The sequence below is a fragment of the Aquarana catesbeiana genome, linkage group LG13 (genome assembly GCF_042186555.1).
Source record: "Aquarana catesbeiana isolate 2022-GZ linkage group LG13, ASM4218655v1, whole genome shotgun sequence".
Taxonomy (NCBI): Eukaryota; Metazoa; Chordata; class Amphibia; order Anura; family Ranidae; genus Aquarana; species Aquarana catesbeiana.
This window is the reverse complement of record NC_133336.1, coordinates 218,987,749-219,015,713: the sequence shown is the minus strand read 5'-3', so window position 1 is coordinate 219,015,713 and position 27,965 is coordinate 218,987,749. Positions and strand designations below refer to the sequence as shown.

Here is a 27,965-nt window from a genome sequence, read left to right as displayed (position 1 = left end):
TCCTGATTATTATATCCGGATTATTATATCTGGATTATCATATCCCGAGCGTTATATCTGGATTATTATATCCGGACCATTATATCTGGATTATTATATCTGGACCATTATATCTGGATTATTATATCTGGATTATTATATCTGGACCATTATATCTGGATTATTATATCTGGACCATTATATCTGGATTATTATATCTGGGTTATTATATCTGGATTATTATATCCGGACCATTATATCCAGATCATTCCTTTAAGAAGTCAGAAGACAGAGGAGGAATGGTGACACCCTCCATATAGGATGAGGGGGGCTCTTCTCTCACCTGCATGCGGGTGTCAGTGCTGGTGGAGATGGAAAGTCTTCTCCTTGATGCCTGTCTGGACAACGTAGAAAGTTCCTCACTGAAAAACAGGAAAACAATGACTGACAACAAGGTGACGCGGATAGTAGGAGACGTCAGAGTGTCCTATATGGTGGATATCTGCTGATGGGGGAGGACTACATGACCAACAGGACCCCTATCAATGCACATCATTGTATTACAGAGGGCCCCAGACCCCCTGTCACAATTACAGAGGGCCCCAGACCTCCAGATCCTCTGTCCCAATTACAGAGGGCCCCAGACCCCCAGATCCTCTGTCCCAATTACAGAGGGCCCCAGACCCCCAGATCCTCTGTCCCCATTACAGAGGGCCCCAGACCTCCAGATCCTCTGTCCCCATTACAGAGGGCCCCAGACCCCCAGATCCTCTGTCCCAATTACAGAGGGCCCCAGACCCCCAGATCCTCTGTCCCCATTACAGAGGGCCCCAGACCCCCAGATCCTCTGTCCCCATTACAGAGGGCCCCAGACCCCCAGATCCTCTGTCCCAATTACAGAGGGCCCCAGACCTCCAGATCCTCTGTCCCCATTACAGAGGGCCCCAGACCCCCAGATCCTCTGTCCCAATTACAGAGGGCCCCAGACCACCAGATCCTCTGTCCCCATTACAGAGGGCCCCAGACCCCCAGATTCTCTGTCCCCATTACAGAGGGCCCCAGACCCCCAGATCCTCTGTCCCAATTACAGAGGGCCCCAGACCCCCAGATCCTCTGTCCCAATTACAGAGGGCCCCAGATCTTCTGCCTGTACTTCAGAGGGCCCCAGACCCCCAGATCCTCTGTCCCAATTACAGAGGGCCCCAGACCCCCAGATCCTCTGTCCCCATTACAGAGGGCCCCAGACCCCCAGATCCTCTGTCCCCATTACAGAGGGCCCCAGACCCCCAGATCCTCTGTCCCCGTTACAGAGGGCCCCAGACCCCCAGATCCTCTGTCCCAATTACAGAGGGCCCCAGACCCCCAGATCCTCTGTCCCCATTACAGAGGGCCCCAGACCCCCAGATCCTCTGTCCCCGTTACAGAGGGCCCCAGACCCCCAGATCCTCTGTCCCCATTACAGAGGGCCCCAGATCTTCTGCCTGTACTTCAGAGGGCCCAAGACCCCCAGATATCCTGTTTCTATTATAGAGGCCTCCAAACCCTGAGATTCCCTGCCTCCATTACTGAGGGCCCCAACCTCCCATCTCCAATGAGTGTTTTACAGAGGGCCCCAGGTGCCCAAATCCCCACCTATCTGCTCTGGTTGTATCCCCCCATCTGCCCCTGGCTGCATATATAATGGTAGTAGGAGAGGGAAGGCTCCTGTTCCTGGAACGTACATTTTATCGGAGAGTCTCTTTGTCTTCCTTTTATGATGACGATTCACCATAACAACCGTTATCACCAGGATCATCAGCAGGATGGCGGTCACCACAGCCACTGACACCAGTGACACAGACATGAGGTCCACCTTCCTAGGCTCGCTCTCTGTGGATGAAAGGAAGGATGAAGATGACACATGAGGTGAAATATGAAGTTATCAGTAATAATAGATGGGTGATTTGTAGTACATTTTGGTTGAGAGGAGAGTGTGGAATTGGGTCTTGGAGTGTGGATTTGGGTCTTGGAGTGTGGATTTGGGTCTTGGAGTGTGGATTTGGGTCTCACAGTGTGGAAATGGGTCATGGAGTGTGGAATTGGGCCTCGGAGAGTGGAGTTGGTCTCGGAGTGTGGAGTCGGTCTCGGGGAGTGTGGAGTCGGTCTCGGGGAGTGTGGAGTCGGTCTCGGGGAGTGTGGAGTCGGTCTCGGGGAGTGTGGAGTCGGTCTCGGGGAGTGTGGAGTCGGTCTCGGGGAGTGTGGAGTTGGGTCTTGGAGTTTGGAGTTGGGTCTTGGAGTTTGGAATTCGGTCATGGAGTTTGGAATTTGGTCTTGCAGTGTGAAGTTGGGCCTCGGAGTGTGGAGTTGGGTCTTAGAGTTTGGAGTTGGTCTCGGAGTGTGGAGTTGGGTCTTAGAGTTTGGAGTTGGTCTCGGAGTGTGGAGTTGGTTCTTGGAGTGTGGAATTGGTTCTTGGAGTGTGAAATTGGGTCTTGGAGTGTTATGGGGATATCTACCTGTCTCTGGACCACCTTCTCATATCGCATTTTGTCTGAGGTTCTAATCCTCCATCAGGTGGGCAGAGAAAACTTTCATGTCACTTCTCTCTAATTCCAGCTTTTCATGTAGACTTCACTTTGAAGTTCCCTCCCCACCTCAACCACACCTCACCTATCCTGCTTAGACGCACTTTGATGCTGAGTTTGGGGGTCATATTGAGCTGCACACAGAGCCCATAATGAGAAAACCATTTCTACAGAGTCACCAGAAGAGCTGCACAGACACTAAACACAGCGCCGATTTCCTCCGGGAAATGATCTCGGCCTTATGGGGGAAAACATGGCTGTCAAGTCCCATTCATACCGAGCAGGTGACAACCCTACATAGAAAGTATACCCACTGGTGTCTGAACTCTGCACACACAGTACACATACACTGCACACAATCACACTGCACACTGCACACTACACACATACACTGCACACATACACACATACACACTGCACACATACACAGTGCACACATACACAGTGCACACACACACTGCACAATACACACTGCACACATACACACTGCACACACTGCACACACACAGTGTGGAGTTGGGACTTAAAGCTGCTGGTGGTGAATGGACACTTTGTAGGACAGGATGATGGTGGTGGTGAATGGACACTTTGTAGGACAGGGTGATGCTGGTGGTGAATGGACACTTTGTAGGACAGGATGATGCTGGTGGTGAATGGACACTTTGTAGGACAGGATGATCCCGGGTTGTGAGCGAACACTTTGTAGGACAGGATGATGCTGGTGGTGAATGGACACTTTGTAGGACAGGATGATGGTGGTGGTGAGCGGACACTTTGTAGGACAGGATGATCCCGGGTTGTGAGCGAACACTTTGTAGGACAGGATGATGCTGGTGGTGAATGGACACTTTGTAGGACAGGATGATGGTGGTGGTGAATGGACACTTTGTAGGACAGGATGATGCTGGTGGTGAGCGGACACTTTGTAGGACAGGATGATGGTGGTGGTGAGCGGACACTTTGTAGGACAGGATGATGCTGGTGGTGAATGGACACTTTGTAGGACAGGATGATGCTGGAGGTGAATGGACACTTTGTAGGACAGGATGATGCTGGTGGTGAGGGGACACTTTGTAGGACAGGATGATGGTGGTGGTGAATGGACACTTTGTAGGACAGGATGATGCTGGAGGTGAGCGGACACTTTGTAGGACAGGATGATGCTGGTGGTGAGCGGACACTTTGTAGGACAGGATGATGCTGGTGGTGAGCGGACACTTTGTAGGACAGGATGATGCTGGTGGTGAGCGGACACTTTGTAGGACAGGATGATGCTGGTGGTGAACGGACACTTTGTAGGACAGGATGATGCTGGTGAATGGACACTTTGTAGGACAGGATGATGCTGGTGGTGAATGGACACTTTGTAGGACAGGATGATGCTGGTGGTGAATGGACACTTTGTAGGACAGGATGATGGTGGTGGTGAATGGACACTTTGTAGGACAGGATGATGGTGGTGGTGAGCGGACACTTTGTAGGACAGGATGATGCTGGTGGTGAATGGACACTTTGTAGGACAGGATGATGCTGGTGGTGAATGGACACTTTGTAGGACAGGATGATGGTGGTGGTGAGCGGACACTTTGTAGGACAGGATGATGCTGGTGGTGAGTGGACACTTTGTAGGACAGGATGATGGTTGTGGTGAGCGGACACTTTGTAGGACAGGATGATGGTGGTGGTGAGCGGACACTTTGTAGGACAGGCTGATGCTGGTGGTGAGCGGACACTTTGTAGGACAGGATGATCCCGGGTTGTGAGCGAACACTTTGTAGGACAGGATGATGCTGGTGGTGAATGGACACTTTGTAGGACAGGATGATCCCGGGTTGTGAGCGAACACTTTGTAGGACAGGATGATGCTGGTGGTGAGCGGACACTTTGTAGGACAGGATGATGCTGGTGGTGAGCGGACACTTTGTAGGACAGGATGATCCCGGGTTGTGAGCGAACACTTTGTAGGACAGGATGATGCTGGTGGTGAATGGACACTTTGTAGGACAGGATGATGCTGGTGGTGAGCGGACACTTTGTAGGACAGGATGATGGTGGTGGTGAATGGACACTTTGTAGGACAGGATGATGCTGGTGGTGAATGGACACTTTGTAGGACAGGATGATGCTGGTGGTGAACGGACACTTTGTAGGACAGGATGATGCTGGTGGTGAATGGACACTTTGTAGGACAGGATGATGGTGGTGGTGAGCGGACACTTTGTAGGACAGGATGATGGTGGTGGTGAATGGACACTTTGTAGGACAGGATGATGGTGGTGGTGAATGGACACTTTGTAGGACAGGATGATGCTGGTGGTGAATGGACACTTTGTAGGACAGGATGATGCTGGTGGTGAATGGACACTTTGTAGGACAGGATGATGCTGGTGGTGAACGGACACTTTGTAGGACAGGATGATGCTGGTGGTGAACGGACACTTTGTAGGACAGGATGATGCTGGTGGTGAATGGACATTTTGTAGGACAGGGTGATGCTGGTGGTGAATGGACACTTTGTAGGACAGGATGATCCCGGGTTGTGAGCGAACACTTTGTAGGACAGGATGATGCTGGTGGTGAATGGACACTTTGTAGGACAGGATGATGGTGGTGGTGAGCGGACACTTTGTAGGACAGGATGATGCTGGTGGTGAATGGACACTTTGTAGGACAGGGTGATGCTGGTGGTGAATGGACATTTTGTAGGACAGGATGATCCCGGGTTGTGAGCGAACACTTTGTAGGACAGGATGATGCTGGTGGTGAGGGGACACTTTGTAGGACAGGATGATGCTGGTGGTGAGGGGACACTTTGTAGGACAGGATGATGCTGGTGGTGAATGGACACTTTGTAGGACAGGATGATGCTGGTGGTGAGCGGACACTTTGTAGGACAGGATGATGGTGGTGGTGAATGGACACTTTGTAGGACAGGATGATGGTGGTGGTGAGCGGACACTTTGTAGGACAGGATGATGCTGGTGGTGAACGGACACCTTGTAGGACAGGATGATGGTGGTGGTGAACGGACACTTTGTAGGACAGGGTGATGGTGGTGGTGAATGGACACTTTGTAGGACAGGATGATGGTGGTGGTGAACGGACACTTTGTAGGACAGGATGATGGTGGTGGTGAACGGACACTTTGTAGGACAGGATGATGCTGGTGGTGAGCGGACACTTTGTAGGACAGGATGATGGTGGTGGTGAACGGACACTTTGTAGGACAGGATGATGGTGGTGGTGAATGGACACTTTGTAGGACAGGATGATGGTGGTGGTGAATGGACACTTTGTAGGACAGGATGATGGTGGTGGTGAATGGACACTTTGTAGGACAGGATGATGCTGGTGGTGAATGGACACTTTGTAGGACAGGATGATGGTGGTGGTGAACGGACACTTTGTAGGACAGGATGATGGTGGTGGTGAACGGACACTTTGTAGGACAGGATGATGCTGGTGGTGAGCGGACACTTTGTAGGACAGGATGATGGTGGTGGTGAACGGACACTTTGTAGGACAGGATGATGCTGGTGGTGAGCGGACACCTTGTAGGACAGGATGATGCTGGTGGTGAATGGACACTTTGTAGGACAGGATGATGGTGGTGGTGAGGGGACACTTTGTAGGACAGGATGATGGTGGTGGTGAACGGACACTTTGTAGGACAGGATGATGGTGGTGGTGAGGGGACACTTTGTAGGACAGGATGATGGTGGTGGTGAACGGACACTTTGTAGGACAGGATGATGGTGGTGGTGAACGGACACTTTGTAGGACAGGATGATGCTGGTGGTGAATGGACACTTTGTAGGACAGGATGATGGTGGTGGTGAACGGACACTTTGTAGGACAGGATGATGGTGGTGGTGAATGGACACTTTGTAGGACAGGATGATGCTGGTGGTGAACGGACACTTTGTAGGACAGGATGATGGTGGTGGTGAGGGGACACTTTGTAGGACAGGATGATGGTGGTGGTGAACGGACACTTTGTAGGACAGGATGATGGTGGTGGTGAACGGACACTTTGTAGGACAGGATGATGCTGGTGGTGAATGGACACTTTGTAGGACAGGATGATGCTGGTGGTGAACGGACACCTTGTAGGACAGGGTGATGGTGGTGGTGAACGGACACTTTGTAGGACAGGATGATGCTGGTGGTGAACGGACACTTTGTAGGACAGGGTGATGCTGGTGGTGAATGGACATTTTGTAGGACAGGATGATCCCGGGTTGTGAGCGAACACTTTGTAGGACAGGATGATGCTGGTGGTGAGGGGACACTTTGTAGGACAGGATGATGCTGGTGGTGAGGGGACACTTTGTAGGACAGGATGATGCTGGTGGTGAACGGACACTTTGTAGGACAGGATGATGGTGGTGGTGAACGGACACCTTGTAGGACAGGATGATGGTGGTGGTGAATGGACACTTTGTAGGACAGGGTGATGGTGGTGGTGAATGGACACTTTGTAGGACAGGATGATGGTGGTGGTGAACGGACACTTTGTAGGACAGGATGATGGTGGTGGTGAACGGACACTTTGTAGGACAGGATGATGCTGGTGGTGAGCGGACACTTTGTAGGACAGGATGATGGTGGTGGTGAATGGACACTTTGTAGGACAGGATGATGGTGGTGGTGAACGGACACTTTGTAGGACAGGATGATGGTGGTGGTGAATGGACACTTTGTAGGACAGGATGATGGTGGTGGTGAATGGACACTTTGTAGGACAGGATGATGCTGGTGGTGAGCGGACACTTTGTAGGACAGGATGATGGTGGTGGTGAATGGACACTTTGTAGGACAGGATGATGCTGGTGGTGAATGGACACTTTGTAGGACAGGATGATGGTGGTGGTGAACGGACACTTTGTAGGACAGGATGATGGTGGTGGTGAATGGACACTTTGTAGGACAGGATGATGCTGGTGGTGAGCGGATGATTTGCTTTGTTTGTTTTATGCTGATGATAATGTGCTTTGCTTCCACAAATTTGGAGAAACAAAAGCTGCCAGTGATGCAGAGACCCCCAACGTATCACAATATTACTTCTCAATAACACAGACATACCGGGGTCATCTATGAGTGGGAGGGGATGTTGGTGATGTGGGTGGGGCCTCATATATGATGTCATTACACACATATAGACTATATATATATATTAACATATTAGACAGGAATTGTGGCTGAGCTAGAGGGGACCCCCCTCCCCCGTCATGACACCTCAGACCCCTCAGGGTCCTATACAGGGAGTAGAAGGGCCCGATGTATACTGACCGGCTATAGAGATGTTGACACTGGCTTGTCTGCTGCCCACGTCATTGGATGCCTGGCATTTATAGAGACCTGCGTCCGTAGCACTCAGGGGCCCCGGAAAGATCAATCTGTCCCCATCAATGGTCACCTCCTTGGGAAGAGATCCGTTCTCCCTGGAAGAGAAAATCAGAGGATAAAATACCGATTCCATACAATTCCCGGGAATATTCAGCATTGTATGCAGGATGGGAACCGCCAATACTTTCACCCAAGAGTCGAGTAGTGGCCCCTGAGTACCCGGGGGCCACATTCTGGTATCTGACAATACGCCCCCCCGGCACCTCTCATCAGGGATCCACCACCCCAAATTTATAGAAAATTTGGAAGGTGAAATGTATTTGTGGAGTCCATCGGATGCAATGCTACAATGTAACACATTCAGTCTCGGGGTTGGATAATGAGTCGGGGATTTTCCACTGCTGATCACTCGGCAATCAGTGTGCGCTGCCTGTTGGGGGACATCGGGGCAGGAAGTCAGTGGTGTGCCGGAAAATCTTCTCGTCTCTACAGATGAAAGGGTTACTCAGACACAAGCCGTGGCTCGCAGGAAAGGTGTGATCATCCTATGACATCATCAACCGGTCCAACCAGAATCTCCAGCTGCTCCGATTCCCACACAGTGACGGGCGAGGAGCCCCGAGGTGTCCAGACATGAGAGCGCTGAGAAGGGCCCCGGGGCCCCTCCTGTCTAATGACCATAGAGACTGTCTATGATGACTTGATGAGGACCCCAGAAATGGCGAATACCCAGGCTGACATGACCGGTCCGCACTTCGTATCGCTCTCACCCAGACGTGTCATGACGCGTTTCGCTGCTTCTCCTTTTTTGGATGAATCAGCGATTTCTGTCTCATCCCAGATGACATCTTCACTTTCATCTGTGAATTTATATCCAAGCCGGAGGCTGGCTGACGTCAGCGAGATTCGACTGAATTTCCCCCCTCGCCTGACCGCACGATACTCCCCCCCCCCGCACTGCACCCCCCCCACCGCACTGCACCCCCCCACCGTACTGCACACCCCCCGCCGCACTGCACCCCCCCACCGTACTGCACACCCCCCGCCGCACTGCACACCCCCCACCACACTGCACACCCCCCACCGTACTGCACCCCCCCCGCCGCACTGCACCCCCCCACCGTACTGCACACCCCCCGCCGCACTGCACACCCCCGCCGCACTGCACACCCCCACCGCGCTGCACCCCCCCCACCGTGCTGCACACCCCCACCGTACTACACACCCCCCGCCGCACTGCACACCCCCACCGCACTGCACCCCCCCCACCGTACTGCACCCCCACCGCCGCACTGCACACCACCACCGCACTGCACCCCCCCCACCGTACTGCACACCCCCCGCCGCACTGCACCCCCCCCACCGTACTGCACCCCCCCCGCCGCACTGCACACCCCCCACCGTACTGCACCCCCCCGCCGCACTGCAGCCCCCACCGTACTGCACACCCCCCGCCGCACTGCACACCCCGCCGCACTGCACACCCCACCGTACTGCACACCCCCCGCCGCACTGCACCCCCCCACCGTACTGCACCCCCCGCCGCACTGCACCCCCCGCCGCACTGCACCCCCCGCCGTACTGCACCCCCCCTGCCGCACTGCACCCCCCGCCGCACTGCACCCCCCGCCGTACTGCACCCCCCGCCGCACTGCACCCCCCGCCGCACTGCACCCCCCGCCGCACTGCACACCCCGCCGCACTGCACACCCCCCGCCGCACTGCACCCCCCACCGTACTGCACCCCCCCGCCGCACTGCACCCCCCGCCGCACTGCACCCCCCACCGTACTGCACCCCCCGCCGCACTGCACCCCCCGCCGCACTGCACCCCCCGCCGTACTGCACACCTCCCGCCGCACTGCACCTCCCGCCGCACTGCACCCCCCGCCGTACTGCACCCCCCGCAGCACTGCACCCCCCCGCCGCACTGCACACCCCCTGCCGCACTGCACCCCCCACCGTACTGCACACCCCCTGCCGTACTGCACACCCCCTGCCGTACTGCACACCCCCTGCCGCACTGCACCCCCCCGCCATACTGCACCCCCCTGCCGCACTGCACCCCCCCACCGTACTGCCCACACCCCGCCGCACTGCACATCCCACCGTACTGCACACCCCCTGCCGCACTGCACCCCCCCCACCGTACTGCACCCCCCCGCCGCACTGCACCCCCCACCGTACTGCACACCCCCCGCCGCACTGCACCCCCCACCGTACTGCACCCCCCACCGTACTGCACACCCCACGCCGCACTGCACCCCCCACCGTACTGCACACCCCCTGCCGCACTGCACCCCCCACCGTACTGCACCCCCCACCGTACTGCACACCCCCCCGCCGCACTGCTCCCCCCGCCGCACTGGTCCCCCCGCCGCACTGGTCCCCCCGCCGCACTGCACCCCCCGCCGTACTGCACCCCCCACCGTACTGCACCCCCCGCCGCACTGCACCCCCCGCCGTACTGCACCCCCCGCCGCACTGCACCCCCCACCGTACTGCACCCCCCCGCCGCACTGCACCCCCCGCCGCACTGCACCCCCCACCGTACTGCACACCCCCCGCCGCACTGCACCCCCCGCCGCACTGCACCCCCCGCCGTACTGCACACCTCCCGCCGCACTGCACCTCCCGCCGCACTGCACCCCCCGCCGTACTGCACCCCCCGCAGCACTGCACCCCCCCGCCGCACTGCACACCCCCTGCCGCACTGCACCCCCCACCGTACTGCACACCCCCTGCCGTACTGCACACCCCCTGCCGTACTGCACACCCCCTGCCGTACTGCACACCCCCTGCCGCACTGCACCCCCCCGCCATACTGCACCCCCCTGCCGCACTGCACCCCCCCACCGTACTGCCCACACCCCGCCGCACTGCACATCCCACCATACTGCACACCCCCTGCCGCACTGCACCCCCCCCACCGTACTGCACCCCCCCGCCGCACTGCACCCCCCACCGTACTGCACACCCCCCGCCGCACTGCACCCCCCACCGTACTGCACCCCCCACCGTACTGCACACCCCACGCCGCACTGCACCCCCCACCGTACTGCACACCCCCTGCCGCACTGCACCCCCCACCGTACTGCACCCCCCACCGTACTGCACACCCCCCCGCCGCACTGCTCCCCCCGCCGCACTGGTCCCCCCGCCGCACTGGTCCCCCCGCCGCACTGCACCCCCCGCCGTACTGCACCCCCCGCCGTACTGCACCCCCCACCGTACTGCACCCCCCGCCGCACTGCACCCCCCGCCGTACTGCACCCCCCGCCGCACTGCAGCCCCCACCGTACTGCACACCCCCCGCCGCACTGCTCCCCCCACCGCACTACTCCTCCCGCCGCACTGCACCCCCCGCCGTACTGCACACCTCCCGCCGCACTGCACCTCCCGCCGCACTGCACCCCCCGCCGTACTGCACCCCCCGCCGCACTGCACCCCCCCGCCGCACTGCACACCCCCTGCCGCACTGCACCCCCCACCGTACTGCACACCCCCTGCCGTACTGCACACCCCCTGCCGCACTGCACCCCCCCGCCATACTGCACCCCCCTGCCGCACTGCACCCCCCCACCGTACTGCCCACACCCCGCCGCACTGCACATCCCACCGTACTGCACACCCCCTGCCGCACTGCACCCCCCCCACCGTACTGCACCCCCCCGCCGCACTGCACCCCCCACCGTACTGCACACCCCCCGCCGCACTGCACCCCCCACCGTACTGCACCCCCCACCGTACTGCACACCCCACGCCGCACTGCACCCCCCACCGTACTGCACACCCCCTGCCGCACTGCACCCCCCACCGTACTGCACCCCCCACCGTACTGCACACCCCCCCGCCGCACTGCTCCCCCCGCCGCACTGGTCCCCCCGCCGCACTGGTCCCCCCGCCGTACTGCACCCCCCGCCGTACTGCACCCCCCACCGTACTGCACCCCCCGCCGTACTGCACCCCCCGCCGCACTGCAGCCCCCACCGTACTGCACACCCCCCGCCGCACTGCTCCCCCCACCGCACTACTCCTCCCGCCGCACTGCACCCCCCGCCGTACTGCAACCCCCCGCCATACTGCACTCCCCACCGTACTGCACCCCCCTGCCGTACTGCACACCCCCACTGTACTGCACACCCCCGCCGCACTGCACACCCCCGCCGCACTGCACCCCCCGCCGCACTGCACACCCCCGCCGTACTGCCCACACCCCGCCGCACTGCACACCCCACCGTACTGCACACCCCCCGCCGCACTGCACCCCCCACCGTACTGCACCCCCCACCGTACTGCACCCCCCCTGCCGTACTGCACACCCCCTGCCGCACTGCACCCCCCCGCCGTACTGCACCCCCCCGCCGCACTGCGCCCCCCCACCGTACTGCACCCCCCCACCGTACTGCACCCCCCTGCCGCACTGCACCCCCCCACCGTACTGCACCCCCCACTGTACTGCCCACACCCCGCCGCACTGCACACCCCACCGTACTGCACACCCCGCCGCACTGCACCCCCCGCCGTACTGCACCCCCCCTGCCGCACTGCACCCCCCCTGCCGTACTGCACCCCCCCGCCGCACTGCACCCCCCACCGTACTGCACCCCCCGCCGCACTGCACCCCCCCTGCCGTACTGCACACCCCCCGCCGCACTGCGCCCCCCCACCGTACTGCACCCCCCACCGTACTGCACACCCCACCGTACTGCACACCCCCCGCCGCACTGCACCCCCCACCGTACTGCACACCCCCCGCCGCACTAAACTCCCCCTGCCACACTGCACACCCCCACCACTCTCTGCACACCCCCTACCGCACTGCACTCCTCCGCCGCACTGCAACCCCCCACTGCACTGCACTCCCCCCACTGCCACTGCACCCCCCGCCGCACTCCACACCCCCTGCCACACTGCACACCCCCGCCGCACTGCACCCCCCTACCGCACTGCATTCCCCGCCGCACTGCCCCCCCGCCGCACTGCACACCTCCTGCCACACTGCACTCCCCCCGCTGCACTGCTCCATATCATATATATTCACCCCCCCTCCTCCGTTGCACTGCTCCAATTATTATTATTATTATTATTATTATACACAATTTATATAGCGCCAACAGTTTACGAAGCGCTTTACAATGTATAGGGGGGACACAATTATCACATGGCGGGTATCAGAGGCTTAGCTAGAACCTTCAGGACCCCCCTGACCCCACCCCCTTCCATCCGTGCCCCAGGCATCCAGATCTGGGAGGGGCATCCATGGAGGATTCCCAGAGCCCCGCCTCCCATGTGCCCCCTGCCTTTACCATGATCCGGGGGACACAAGGGTCGCAGGGCGCACTGGATGCTCACCGCAGGGGGCACATGGGAGGCGGGGCTCTGGGAATCCTCCATGGATGCCCCTCCCAGATCTGGATGCCACAGCGACCCTTTACCATATGATCAGATGATCACATATAAACAGACTTACTGGTTATCAGCAGTCCTTTCTTCCCGCATTGTGTCTGTGTGAGGACACACCACACCACACTGCCGGCCTTCACTACATTGGTTCTGAGTGATCACATGACCTCACTATACTGCCGGCCTTCACTACATTGGCTCTGAGTGATCACATGACCTCACCACACTGCCAGACCTCACTACATTGGCTCTGAGTGATCACATGACCTCACCACACTGCCAGCCCTCACTACATTGGTTCTGTGTGATCACATGACCTCACCACACTGCCAGCCTTCACTACATTGGCTCTGAGTGATCACATGACCTCACCACACTGCCAGCCTTCACTACATTGGCTCTGAGTGATCACATGACCTCACCACACTGCCAGCCCTCACTACATTGGTTCTGTGTGATCACATGACCTCACCACACTGCCAGCCCTCACTACATTGGTTCTGTGTGATCACATGACCTCACCACACTGCCAGCCCTCACTACATTGGTTCTGTGTGATCACATGACCTCACCACACTGCCAGCCTTCACTACATTGGTTCTGTGTGATCACATGACCTCACCACACTGCCAGCCCTCACTACATTGGTTCTGTGTGATCACATGACCTCACCACACTGCCAGCCCTCACTACATTGGCTCTGAGTGATCACATGACCTCACCACACTGCCAGCCTTCACTACATTGGCTCTGAGTGATCACATGACCTCACCACACTGCCAGCCTTCACTACATTGGCTCTGAGTGATCACATGACCTCACCACACTGCCAGACCTCACTACATTGGCTCTGAGTGATCACATGACCTCACCACACTGCCAGCCCTCACTACATTGGCTCTGAGTGATCACATGACCTCACCACACTGCCAGCCTTCACTACATTGGCTCTGAGTGATCACATGACCTCACCACACTGCCAGCCCTCACTACATTGGTTCTGAGTGATCACATGACCTCACCACACTGCCAGCCTTCACTACATTGGCTCTGAGTGATCACATGACCTCACCACACTGCCAGCCCTCACTACATTGGCTCTGAGTGATCACATGACCTCACCACACTGCCGGCCTTCACTACATTGGTTCTGTGTGATCACATGACCTCACTACACTGCCGGCCTTCACTACATTGGATCTGAGTGATCACATGACCTCACCACACTGCCGGCCTTCACTACATTGGCTCTGAGTGATCACATGACCTCACCACACTGCCAGCCTTCACTACATTGGCTCTGAGTGATCACATGACCTCACTACACTGCCGGCCTTCACTACATTGGATCTGAGTGATCACATGACCTCACCACACTGCCAGCCTTCACTACATTGGCTCTGAGTGATGATCACATGACCTCACCACACTGCCAGCCCTCACTACATTGGCTCTGAGTGATGATCACATGACCTCACCACACTGCCTGCCTTCACTACATTGGCTCTGAGTGATCACATGACCTCACCACACTGCCAGCCTTCACTACATTGGCTCTGAGTGATCACATGACCTCACTACACTGCCAGCCCTCACTACATTGGCTCTGAGTGATCACATGACCTCACCACACTGCCGGCCCTCACTACATTGGCTCTGAGTGATCACATGACCTCACCACACTGCCAGCCTTCACTACATTGGCTCTGAGTGATCACATGACCTCACCACACTGCCAGCCTTCACTACATTGGTTCTGAGTGATCACATGACCTCACCACACTGCCAGCCTTCACTACATTGGTTCTGAGTGATCACATGACCTCACCACACTGCCAGCCTTCACTACATTGGTTCTGTGTGATCACATGACCTCACCACACTGCCAGCCTTCACTACATTGGTTCTGTGTGATCACATGACCTCACCACACTGCCGGCCCTCACTACATTGGTTCTGAGTGATGATCACATGACCTCACCACACTGCCAGACCTCACTACATTGGTTCTGTGTGATCACATGACCTCACCACACTGCCGGCCCTCACTACATTGGTTCTGAGTGATGATCACATGACCTCACCACACTGCCAGCCTTCACTACATTGGTTCTGAGTGATCACATGACCTCACCACACTGCCAGCCTTCACTACATTGCTTCTGAGTGATCACATGACCTCACCACACTGCCGGCCCTCACTACATTGGTTCTGAGTGATGATCACATGACCTCACCACACTGCCGGCCTTCACTACATTGGCTCTGAGTGATCACATGACCTCACCACACTGCCAGCCTTCACTACATTGGTTCTGAGTGATCACATGACCTCACCACACTGCCAGCCTTCACTACATTGGCTCTGAGTGATCACATGACCTCACCACACTGCCGGCCTTCACTACATTGGTTCTGTGTGATCACATGACCTCACCACACTGCCAGCCTTCACTACATTGGTTCTGTGTGATCACATGACCTCACCACACTGCCAGACCTCACTACATTGGCTCTGAGTGATCACATGACCTCACCACACTGCCAGCCCTCACTACATTGGTTCTGTGTGATCACATGACCTCACCACACTGCCAGCCTTCACTACATTGGCTCTGAGTGATCACATGACCTCACCACACTGCCAGCCTTCACTACATTGGCTCTGAGTGATCACATGACCTCACCACACTGCCAGCCCTCACTACATTGGTTCTGTGTGATCACATGACCTCACCACACTGCCAGCCTTCACTACATTGGCTCTGTGTGATCACATGACCTCACCACACTGCCGGCCTTCACTACATTGGCTCTGAGTGATCACATGACCTCACCACACTGCCAGCCCTCACTACATTGGTTCTGTGTGATCACATGACCTCACCACACTGCCAGCCCTCACTACATTGGTTCTGTGTGATCACATGACCTCACCACACTGCCAGCCTTCACTACATTGGTTCTGTGTGATCACATGACCTCACCACACTGCCAGCCCTCACTACATTGGTTCTGTGTGATCATATGACCTCACCACACTGCCAGCCTTCACTACATTGGCTCTGAGTGATCACATGACCTCACCACACTGCCAGCCTTCATTACATTGGCTCTGAGTGATCACATGACCTCACCACACTGCCAGCCTTCACTACATTGGCTCTGAGTGATCACATGACCTCACCACACTGCCAGACCTCACTACATTGGCTCTGAGTGATCACATGACCTCACCACACTGCCAGCCCTCACTACATTGGCTCTGAGTGATCACATGACCTCACCACACTGCCAGCCTTCACTACATTGGCTCTGAGTGATCACATGACCTCACCACACTGCCAGCCCTCACTACATTGGTTCTGAGTGATCACATGACCTCACCACACTGCCAGCCCTCACTACATTGGCTCTGAGTGATCACATGACCTCACCACACTGCCGGCCTTCACTACATTGGTTCTGTGTGATCACATGACCTCACTACACTGCCGGCCTTCACTACATTGGATCTGAGTGATCACATGACCTCACCACACTGCCAGCCTTCACTACATTGGCTCTGAGTGATCACATGACCTCACCACACTGCCAGCCTTCACTACATTGGCTCTGAGTGATCACATGACCTCACTACACTGCCGGCCTTCACTACATTGGATCTGAGTGATCACATGACCTCACCACACTGCCGGCCTTCACTACATTGGTTCTGAGTGATCACATGACCTCACCACACTGCCAGCCTTCACTACATTGGCTCTGAGTGATCACATGACCTCACCACACTGCCAGCCTTCACTACATTGGCTCTGAGTGATGATCACATGACCTCACCACACTGCCAGCCCTCACTACATTGGCTCTGAGTGATCACATGACCTCACTACACTGCCGGCCTTCACTACATTGGATCTGAGTGATCACATGACCTCACCACACTGCCGGCCTTCACTACATTGGTTCTGAGTGATCACATGACCTCACCACACTGCCAGCCTTCACTACATTGGCTCTGAGTGATCACATGACCTCACCACACTGCCGGCCTTCACTACATTGGTTCTGAGTGATCACATGACCTCATCACACTGCCAGCCCTCACTACATTGGTTCTGAGTGATCACATGACCTCACCACACTGCCGGCCCTCACTACATTGGTTCTGAGTGATCACATGACCTCACTACACTGCCAGCCTTCACTACATTGGCTCTGAGTGATGATCACATGACTTCACCACACTGCCAGCCCTCACTACATTGGTTCTGAGTGATCACATGACCTCATCACACTGCCAGCCCTCACTACATTGGTTCTGAGTGATCACATGACCTCACCACACTGCCGGCCCTCACTACATTGGTTCTGAGTGATCACATGACCTCACTACACTGCCAGCCTTCACTACATTGGCTCTGAGTGATGATCACATGACTTCACCACACTGCCAGCCCTCACTACATTGGTTCTGAGTGATCACATGACCTCACCACACTGCCAGCCTTCACTACATTGGCTCTGAGTGATCACAGACAGATCCTGACATGATTGGCTTGGTAGCTCTTGGTCCACACTATATCAGACCTTGAGACTGATGGTCACTCTTGGTGTGTGTTGGGTTGGGACCTCTCACCAGAATGGTCAGTGAGCAGACATGGAGGTGACCTTTACCAGATGTGTGCCAGTTCATATTCTCATTGACTGGGATCACGACTCTATGACGGATGATTTGTACAAATTCTTAGCTTGGACCCGCTTTCCATAATAAAATTGGTTCATGTCGGTATAACGGAAACCCTTACCTGGACCACTGGTAGACTGCCGGCGGGTTGCCATCACACAAGCATTGGAGGACAGCGCCATCTTTCCCCACAAACCAGCCCTCGTGGCCTTGTATAGATGCCTCTGCGAGATCTGTCGGGGGAAAATATCAGATGCCATGGTGTCAGCTGGGATCAGAATGCTGGAATTTGATGGCAATGTGGCAATTCAGACAGTTATTGCTTCAGGCTGGCAGTACTTACACTTGACAGAGAGCACATGGGTGATCCTCTTCTCCTCCTGGAAGCCAGGGTGCGATATCACACAGCTCAGCACCTTGCCATTCATACTGCGCACCGGCACAACATAAAACTCACTGGTCACCGAGGTCGATCGGGAATGATCGTAAGTGCGAGATGAGTTTGTGCCAATCACCTCTGTCTGCCAGGTCAGTCTGGGGGCGGGGTTTCCTTCTGCTGTACAGGAGGCCACTATTGTCTGGCCCTCTCCTTCCACCAGTGGTGGCCCGGGGTTCAGCGTTGGCAAAGGAGGAACTGTGATAAGAAGAAGAAGAGAAGAAGAAGATAAGAAGATGCTCTACAGGCTCATCACATAGTAGACATTGCATGGATAAATAGAGGCTGGAGATGCCCACTGCTATGACTGAGGGGGTATAAGGCCTCAACACATTGTAGGGTATAGGATGTAGATTATCTGCCTCTGATCCTTTCCTCCACAAGTACACTATATTACCAAAAGTATTGGGACACCCGGAGGATTCAATATTGAGTTGGCTCTGCCCTTTGCAGATATAACAGCTTCAACTCTTCTGGGAAGGTTTAGGAGGGTGTCTATGGGAATGTTTGACCATTCTTCTAGAAGAGCATTTGTGAGGTCAGGCACTGATGTTGGATGAGAAGGCCTGGCTCACAGTCTCCTCTCTAATTCACCCCAACGGTGTTCCATTGGGTTGAGGTCAGGACTCTGTGCAGGCCAGTCCAGTTCCTCCAACCCCAAACTCGCTCATCCATGTCTTTATAAAGACAAGGCATCTGTCTGTCAGTAGACATCTGCGGTTCATTTCTCTGTGAATTGAAATTCAGACAAAATTTGTATTATTCAGAAATTCAGGATGTATTCCAATTTCCGAATACAAGAGTAACGAATTTCAACGAATCTGAAATAAACTAAATCAGTTTGATAATAGCTGGTTGTCAGGAGCAGGGCGACCTTCCTGCCGCCGCGTTCTTAGCAACCATGGCTCATCTGCTGTCAGCGGGATTCCCAGCTGACAGCAGAATATAAACAAACCAGTGGCAGCAAAAACAGCGTGGGGGTCCCACCCACCCCCGCAATCTATAGCAGACCTTTATCTGAACATGCAGGCTGGCAGGTCAGGAAAGGGGGGCTCCCCCTGCCCCAAAGCACCTTGTCCCCATGTTGATGGGGACAAGGGCCTCTTCTCCACAAAACTGGATGATGGTTGTAACGGTCTGCAGGCGGGAGGCTTATTGGAATCTAGAAGCCCTCTTTAACAAGGGGACCCCCAGATCCCGGCCCCCCTTTGTGAATGAGTATGGAGTACATTGTATTCATTCACCAAAAAAAGTGTCAAAAATAAATAAAAACACAGAGACAGATTGGGACAATTCCTTTATTAACCACTTGAGGTCCGGGCCATAGCTGAATGACGGCCACAGCGCGGACCTCAATTTGCGGGAGGCTGTCATGGGGCGTCCTCCCCTGTGCACGCGCACCGTGAGCTGTGATCACTGAGTCATGGAGACTCGAATGATCACAGATCCGAGTAAGGGGCTGATCCCGGCCCCTTATCATGTGATCCGATGTCAGCCAATGACAGCTGATCACATGATGTAAACAGAAGCTCGGTAATCGCTTTTTTGTTCTCCTCACGCTGACAGCATGATCACTGGCTTATGTTAAAGGGACATCGTCTCATCTGTGCCTGCCAGTGCCACCTGCCAGTGCCCAGCAGTGCCACCTATCAATGCCCAGCAGTGCCACCTATCAATGCCCAGCAGTGGTGCCAATTAGTGCCGCCTAGCAGTGCTGCCATCAGTGTAAGCAATCAGTGCCCATCACTGCCACCCATCAGTGCCCATCACTGCCACCCATCGGTGCCCATCACTGCCACCTATCGGTGCCCATCACTGCCACCCATCGGTGCCCATCAGTGCCGCCTCATCAGTGCCCATCACTGCCACCTATCGGTGCCCATCAGTGCCGCCTCATCAGCATACATCAATGAAGGAGAAAAATTACCTGTTTGCAAAATTTTATAACAAAATATTTTAAAAATATAAACTTTTTTTTAAAAATTCGGTCTTTTTCAATTATTTTAACAAAAAACTAAAAACCGCAGAAATGATCAAATACCACCAAAAGAAAGCTCTATTTGGGGGGAAAAAATGATAAAAATTTCATTTGTGTACAGTGTTGTATGACCGTGTAATTGTCATTCAAAGTGGGACAGCACCGAAAGCTGAACATTGGTCTGGGCAGGAGGGGGGTTTAAGTGCCCGATGAGCAAGTGGTTAAAAAACAAAAACAATCCTCAAAGTAAATCCAGCGCCAATGGTGATGAACGCCGCCTTCGACCCGAAAAAACCTTCTCTGTGTTTTTATTTATTTTTGACACATTTTTAGTGAAGGATTAGGGGTAAAATATACCTCATGCTCATTCACATGAAGGGAGGTGGGGGGGCGGGATCTAAGGACCCCATGTTAAAGGGGGCTCCAGATTCCAATAAGCCCCCTTCCTACAGACTCCCACAACCACCGTCCTGACCTGCCGGGCTCACATAAGGGTTATGAATTTTTGGGGAGACTCCACACTGTTTTTTTTTAATGCCGGGACTGGTTTGTATATATTCTGCTGTCAGCGGGGGGATCCCACTGATCTGAAGGGGAGACGATCAGTATTTTATTAACCATTTATATGCCGATGACACCCAAATCTATCGCTCTGCCCCCCAGCTCACCCCATCCGTCTCTTCACACATCACTGATTTACTAACAGACATATCAGCCTGGAGGTCACATCACTTCCTCAAATATTTCCTCCCCCACGTGCCCCTTCCCCCGACTTCTCTGTCAACATCAATGGCACAACTATCAGTCCGTCCTCCACATGTCAGGGTGCGAGGGGGTAACCCCAGACTCTCAACTGTCCTTCCAGGCCCACATCCAATCCCTGTCCAAATAATGCCGCATCTCTAGAATACGCCCCTTTTTAACCAATGACACCACCAAGCTTCTAATTCACTCGCTGGTTATCTCTCACCTCGACTACTGCAACTCACTCCTCATTGGATTACCTTTACATAGACTCCTCCCCCCTTCAATCCATCATGAATGACGCTGCCAGACTCATCCACCTTACCAACCATTCAGTGTCCTCCACCCCTCTCTACCAATCCCTCCACTGGTCTCCATTCAGTGTCCTCCACCCCTCTCTACCAATCCCTCCACTGGTCTCCATTCAGTGTCCTCCACCCCTCTCTACCAATCCCTCCACTGGTCTCCATTCAGTGTCCTCCACCCCTCTCTACCAATCCCTCCACTGGTCTCCATTTAGTGTCCTCCACCCCTCTCTACCAATCCCCCCACTGACCTCCATTCAGTGTCCTCCACCCCTCTCTACCAATCCCTCCACTGGTCTCCATTCAGTGTCCTCCACCCCTCTCTGCCAATCCCTCCACTGACCTCCATTCAGTGTCCTCCACCCCTCTCTGCCAATCCCTCCACTGACCTCCATTCAGTGTCCTCCACCCCTCTCTGCCAATCCCTCCACTGACCTCCATTCAGTGTCCTCCACCCCTCCCTGCCAATCCCTCCACTGGTCTCCATTCAGTGTCTTCCACCCCTCTCTACCAATCCCTCCACTGACCTCCATTCAGTGTCCTCCACCCCTCTCTGCCAATCCCTCCACTGGTCTCCATTCAGTGTCCTCCACCCCTCTCTACCAATCCCTCCACTGGTCTCCATTCAGTGTCTTCCACCCCTCTCTACCAATCCCTCCACTGACCTCCATTCAGTGTCCTCCACCCCTCTCTGCCAATCCCTCCACTGGTCTCCATTCAGTGTCCTCCACCCCTCTCTGCCAATCCCTCCACTGGTCTCCATTCAGTGTCCTCCACCCCTCCCTGCCAATCCCTCCACTGGTCTCCATTCAGTGTCCTCCACCCCTCTCTACCAATCCCTCCACTGGTCTCCATTCAGTGTCTTCCACCCCTCTCTACCAATCCCTCCACTGGTCTCCATTCAGTGTCTTCCACCCCTCTCTACCAATCCCTCCACTGACCTCCATTCAGTGTCCTCCACCCCTCTCTGCCAATCCCTCCACTGGTCTCCATTCAGTGTCCTCCACCCCTCTCTACCAATCCCTCCACTGGTCTCCATTCAGTGTCCTCCACCCCTCTCTACCAATCCCTCCACTGGTCTCCATTCAGTGTCCTCCACCCCTCTCTACCAATCCCTCCACTGGCCTCCATTCATTGTCCTCCACCCTTCTCTACCAATCCCTCCACTGGTCTCCATTCAGTGTCCTCCACCCCTCTCTACCAATCCCTCCACTGGTCTCCATTCAGTGTCCTCCACCCCTTTCTGCCAATCCTTCCACTGGTCTCCATTCATTGTCCTCCACCCCTCTCTACCAATCCCTCCACTGGCCTCCATTCAGTGTCCTCCACCCCTCTCTACCAATCCCTCCACTGACCTCCATTCAGTGTCCTCCACCCCTCTCTACCAATCCTTCCACTGGTCTCCATTCAGTGTCCTCCACCCCTCTCTACCAATCCCTCCACTGGTCTCCATTCAGTGTCCTCCACCCCTCTCTACCAATCCCTCCACTGGTCTCCATTTAGTGTCCTCCACCCCTCTCTACCAATCCCTCCACTGATCTCCAGTGTCCTCCACCCCTCTCTACCAATCCCTCCACTGGTCTCCATTCAGTGTCCTCCACCCCTCTCTACCAATCCCTCCACTGGTCTCCATTTAGTGTCCTCCACCCCTCTCTACCAATCCCTCCACTGGTCTCCATTCAGTGCCCTCCACCCCTCTCTACCAATCCCTCCACTGGCCTCCATTCATTGTCCTCCACCCTTCTCTACCAATCCCTCCACTGGTCTCCATTCAGTGTCCTCCACCCCTCTCTACCAATCCCTCCACTGGCCTCCATTCATTGTCCTCCACCCTTCTCTACCAATCCCTCCACTGGTCTCCATTCAGTGTCCTCCACCCCTCTCTACCAATCCCTCCACTGGCCTCCATTCATTGTCCTCCACCCTTCTCTACCAATCCATCCACTGGTCTCCATTCAGTGTCCTCCACCCCTCTCTGCCAATCCCTCCACTGGTCTCCATTTAGTGGCCTCCACCCCTCTCTACCAGTCCCTCCACTGGTCTCCATTCATTGTCCTCCACCCCTCTCTACCAATCCCTCCACTGGTCTCCATTCATTGTCCTCCACCCCTCTCTGCCAATCCCTCCACTGGTCTCCATTCATTGTCCTCCACCCCTCTCTGCCAATCCCTCCATTGGTCTCCATTCAGTGTCTTCCACCCCTCTCTACCAATCCCTCCACTGGTCTCCATTCAGTGTCCTCCACCCCTCTCTACCAATCCCTCCACTGGTCTCCATTCAGTGTCCTCCACCCCTCTCTACCAATCCCTCCACTGGCCTCCATTCATTGTCCTCCACCCTTCTCTACCAATCCCTCCACTGGTCTCCATTCAGTGTCCTCCACTCCTCTCTACCAATCCCTCCACTGGCCTCCATTCATTGTCCTCCACCCTTCTCTACCAATCCCTCCACTGGTCTCCATTCAGTGTCCTCCACCCCTCTCTGCCAATCCCTCCACTGGTCTCCATTTAGTGGCCTCCACCCCTCTCTACCAGTCCCTCCACTGGTCTCCATTCATTGTCCTCCACCCCTCTCTACCAATCCCTCCACTGGTCTCCATTTAGTGTCCTCCACCCCTCTCTACCAATACCTCCACTGGTCTCCATTCAGTGTCCTCCACCCTCTTCTGCCAATCCCTCCACTGGTCTCCATTCAGTGTCCTCTACCCTCTTCTGCCAATCCATCCACTGGTCTCCATTCAGTGTCCTCCACCCCTCTCTACCAATCCCTCCACTGGTCTCCATTCAGTGTCCTCCACCCCTCTCTGCCAAACCCTCCACGGGTCTCCATTCAGTGTCCTCCACCCCTCTCTACCAATCCCTCCACTGATCTCCATTCATTGTCCTCCATCCATCTCTATCAATCCCTCCACTGGTCTCCATTCAGTGTCCTCCACCCCTCTCTGCCAATCCTTCCACTGACCTCCATTAAGTGTCCTCCACCCCTCTCTACCAATCCCTCCACTGGCTTCCATTCAGTGTCCTCCACCCCTCTCTACCAATCCCTCCACTGGCCTCCATTCAGTGTCCTCCACCTCTCTCTACCAATCCCTCCACTGGCTTCCATTCAGTGTCCTCCACCCCTCTCTACCAATCCCTCCACTGGCCTCCATTCAGTGTCCTCCACTTCTCTCTATCAATCCCTCCACTGGTCTCCATTCAGTGTCCTCCACCCCTTTCTGCCAATCCTTCCACTGGCCTCCATTCAGTGTCCTCCACCCCTCTCTACCAATCCCTCCACTGGCTTCCATTCAGTGTCCTCCACCCCTCTCTACAAATCCCTCCACTGGCCTCCATTCAGTGTCCTCCACCCCTCTCTACCAATCCCTCCACTGATCTCCATTCAGTGACCTCCACCCTTTCTACCAATCCCTCCACTGGTCTCCATTCAGTGTCCTCCACCCCTCTCTACCAATTCCTCCACTGGCCTTCATTCAATGTCCTCCACCCCTCTTCACCAATCCCTCCACTGGTCTCCAATTCAGTGTCCTCCACCCCTCTCTACCAATCCCTCCACTGGTCTCCATTCAGTATCCTCCACCCATCTCTACCAATCCCCCCACTGGCCTCCATTCAGTGTCCTCCACCCCTCTCTGCTAATCCCTCCACTGGCTTCCATTCAGTGTCCTCCACCCCTCTCTGACAATCCATCCACTGGTCATCATTCAGTGTCCTCCACCCCTCTCTACCAATCCCTCCACTGGTCTCCATTCAGTGTCCTCCACCCCTCTCTACCAATCCCTCCACTGGTCTCCATTCAGTGTCCTCCACTCCTCTCTAACAATCCCTCCACTGGTCTCCATTCAGTGTCCTCTACCCCTCTCTGCTAAATCCCTCTACTGATTTCCATGCAGTGTCCTCCACACTTCTCTACCAATCCCTCCACTGGTCTCCATTCAGTGTCCTTCACTCCTCTCTACCAATCCCTCCACTGGCCTTTATTCAGTGTCCTCCACCCCTCTCTACCAATCCCTCCACTGGTCCCCATTCAGTGTCCTCCACTCCTCTCTAGCAATCCCTCCACTGGTCTCCATTGAGTATCCTCCAGCCCACTCTACCAATCCCTCCACTGGTCTCCATTCAGTATCCTCCACCCCTCTCTACCAATCCCTCCACTGGTCTCCATTCAGTGTCCTCCACCCTCTTCTGCCAATCCCTCCACTGGTCTCCATTCAGTGTCCTCCACCCCTCTCTACCAATCCCTCCACTGATCTCCATTCAGTGTCCTCCACCCCTCTCTACCAATCCCTCCACTGATCTCCATTCAGTGTCCTCCACCCCTCTCTGCCAATCCTTCCACTGACCTCCATTAAGTGTCCTCCACCCCTCTCTACCAATCCCTCCACTGGCCTCCATTCAGTGTCCTCCACTTCTCTCTATCAATCCCTCCACTGGTCTCCATTCAGTGTCCTCCACCCCTTTCTGCCAATCCTTCCACTGGCCTCCATTCAGTGTCCTCCACCCCTCTCTACCAATCCCTCCACTGGCTTCCATTCAGTATCCTCCACCCCTCTCTACCAATCCCTCCACTGGTCTCCATTCAGTGTCCTCTACCCTCTTCTGCCAATCCCTCCACTGGTCTCCATTCAGTGTCCTCCACCCCTCTCTACCAATCCCTCCACTGGCCTCCATTCAGTGTCCTCCAACTCTCTCTACCAATCCCTCCACTGGTCTCCATTCAGTGTCCTCCATCCCTCTCTACCAATTCCTCCACTGGCCTTCATTTAGTGTCCTCCACCCCTCTCCACCAATCTCTCCACTGGTCTCCATTCAGTGTCCTCCACCCATCTCTACCAATCCCCCCACTGGCCTCCATTCAGTGTCCTCCACCCCTCTCTGCTAATCCCTCCACTGGCTTCCATTCAGTGTCCTCCACCCCTCTCTGACAATCCATCCACTGGTCATCATTCAGTGTCCTCCACCCCTCTCTACCAATGCCTCTACTGGTCTCCATTCAGTGTCCTCCACCCCTCTCTACCAATCCCTCCACTGGTCTCCATTCAGTGTCCTCCACACTTCTCTACCAATCCCTCCACTGGCCTTTATTCAGTGTCCTCCACCCCTCTCTACCAATCTCTCCACTGGTCCCCATTCAGTGTCCTCCACTCCTCTCTAGCAATCCCTCCACTGGTCTCCATTCAGTATCCTCCAGCCCACTCTACCAATCCCTCCACTGGTCTCCATTCAGTGTCCTCCACCCCTCTCTACCAATCCCCCCACTGGTATCCATTCAGTGTCCTCCACACTTCTCTACCAATCCCTCCACTGGTCTTCATTCAGTGTCCTCCACTCCTCTCTACCAATCCATCCACTGGTCTCCATTCAGTGTCCTCCACCCCTCTCTACCAATCCCTCCACTGGTCTCCATTCAGTGTCCTCCACACTTCTCTACCAATCCCTCCACTGGCCTTTATTCAGTGTCCTCCACCCCTCTCTACCAATCTCTCCACTGGTCCCCATTCAGTGTCCTCCACTCCTCTCTAGCAATCCCTCCACTGGTCTCCATTCAGTATCCTCCAGCCCACTCTACCAATCCCTCCACTGGTCTCCATTCAGTGTCCTCCACCCCTCTCTACCAATACCCCCACTGGTATCCATTCAGTGTCCTCCACACTTCTCTACCAATCCCTCCACTGGTCTTCATTCAGTGTCCTCCACTCCTCTCTACCAATCCATCCACTGGTCTCCATTCAGTGTCCTCCACCCCACTCTACTAATCCCTCCACTGGTCTCCATTCAGTGTCCTCCACCCCTCTCTGCCAATCCCTCCACTGGCCTCCATTCAGTGTCCTCCACCCTTCTTTACCAATCCCTCCACTGTTTTCCATTCAGTGTCCTCCATCCCTCTCTACCAATCCCTCCACTGGTCTCAATTCAGTGTCCTCCACCCCTCTCTACCCATCCCTCCACTGGTCTCCATTCAGTGTCCTCCACCCCTCTCTACCAATCCGTCTGATGGTCTCCATTCAGTGTCCTCCACCCCTCTCTACCAATCCCTCCACTGGTCTCCATTCAGTGTCCTCCACCCCTCTCTATTAATCCCTCCACTGGCCTCTATTCAGTGTCCTCCACCCCTCTCTGCCAATCCCTCCACTGGTTTCCATTCAGTGTCCTCCACCCCTCTCTACCAATCCCTCCACTGGTCTCAATTCAGTGTCCTCCACCCCTCTCTACCCATCCCTCCACTGGTCTCCATTCAGTGTCCTCCACCCCTCTCTACCAATCCCTCCACTGGTCTCCATTCAGTGTCCTCCACCCCTCTCTATTAATCCCTCCACTGGCCTCTATTCAGTGTCCTCCACCCCTCTCCTCCAATCCCTCTACTGGTCTCCATTCAGTGTCCTCCACCCCTCTCTACCAATCCCTCCACTGGCCTTCATTCAGTGTCCTCCACCCCTCTCTATTAATCCCTCCACTGGTCTCCATTCACATTCACACAACTCTGCCCCCCAGCTACATCACTAACCTAGTCCCAAATAACCA

General features: G+C 55.4%; 1 protein-coding gene across 1 annotated transcript in view; it reads right to left on the bottom strand.

The window, feature by feature from the left end:
• The window catches only part of NECTIN4 (nectin cell adhesion molecule 4), a 123,646-nt gene that overhangs the window by 8,087 nt on the left and 87,594 nt on the right, over positions 1-27,965 (bottom strand). Inside the window, exons 3-7 of the mRNA XM_073608874.1 lie at positions 18,325-18,615; positions 18,103-18,214; positions 7,833-7,984; positions 1,701-1,848; positions 323-401 (exon numbers count right to left, since the gene is read on the bottom strand). Coding sequence (XP_073464975.1) covers positions 323-401; positions 1,701-1,848; positions 7,833-7,984; positions 18,103-18,214; positions 18,325-18,615 — 782 coding nt within the window. The remainder of the gene's footprint in view (positions 1-322; positions 402-1,700; positions 1,849-7,832; positions 7,985-18,102; positions 18,215-18,324; positions 18,616-27,965) is intronic.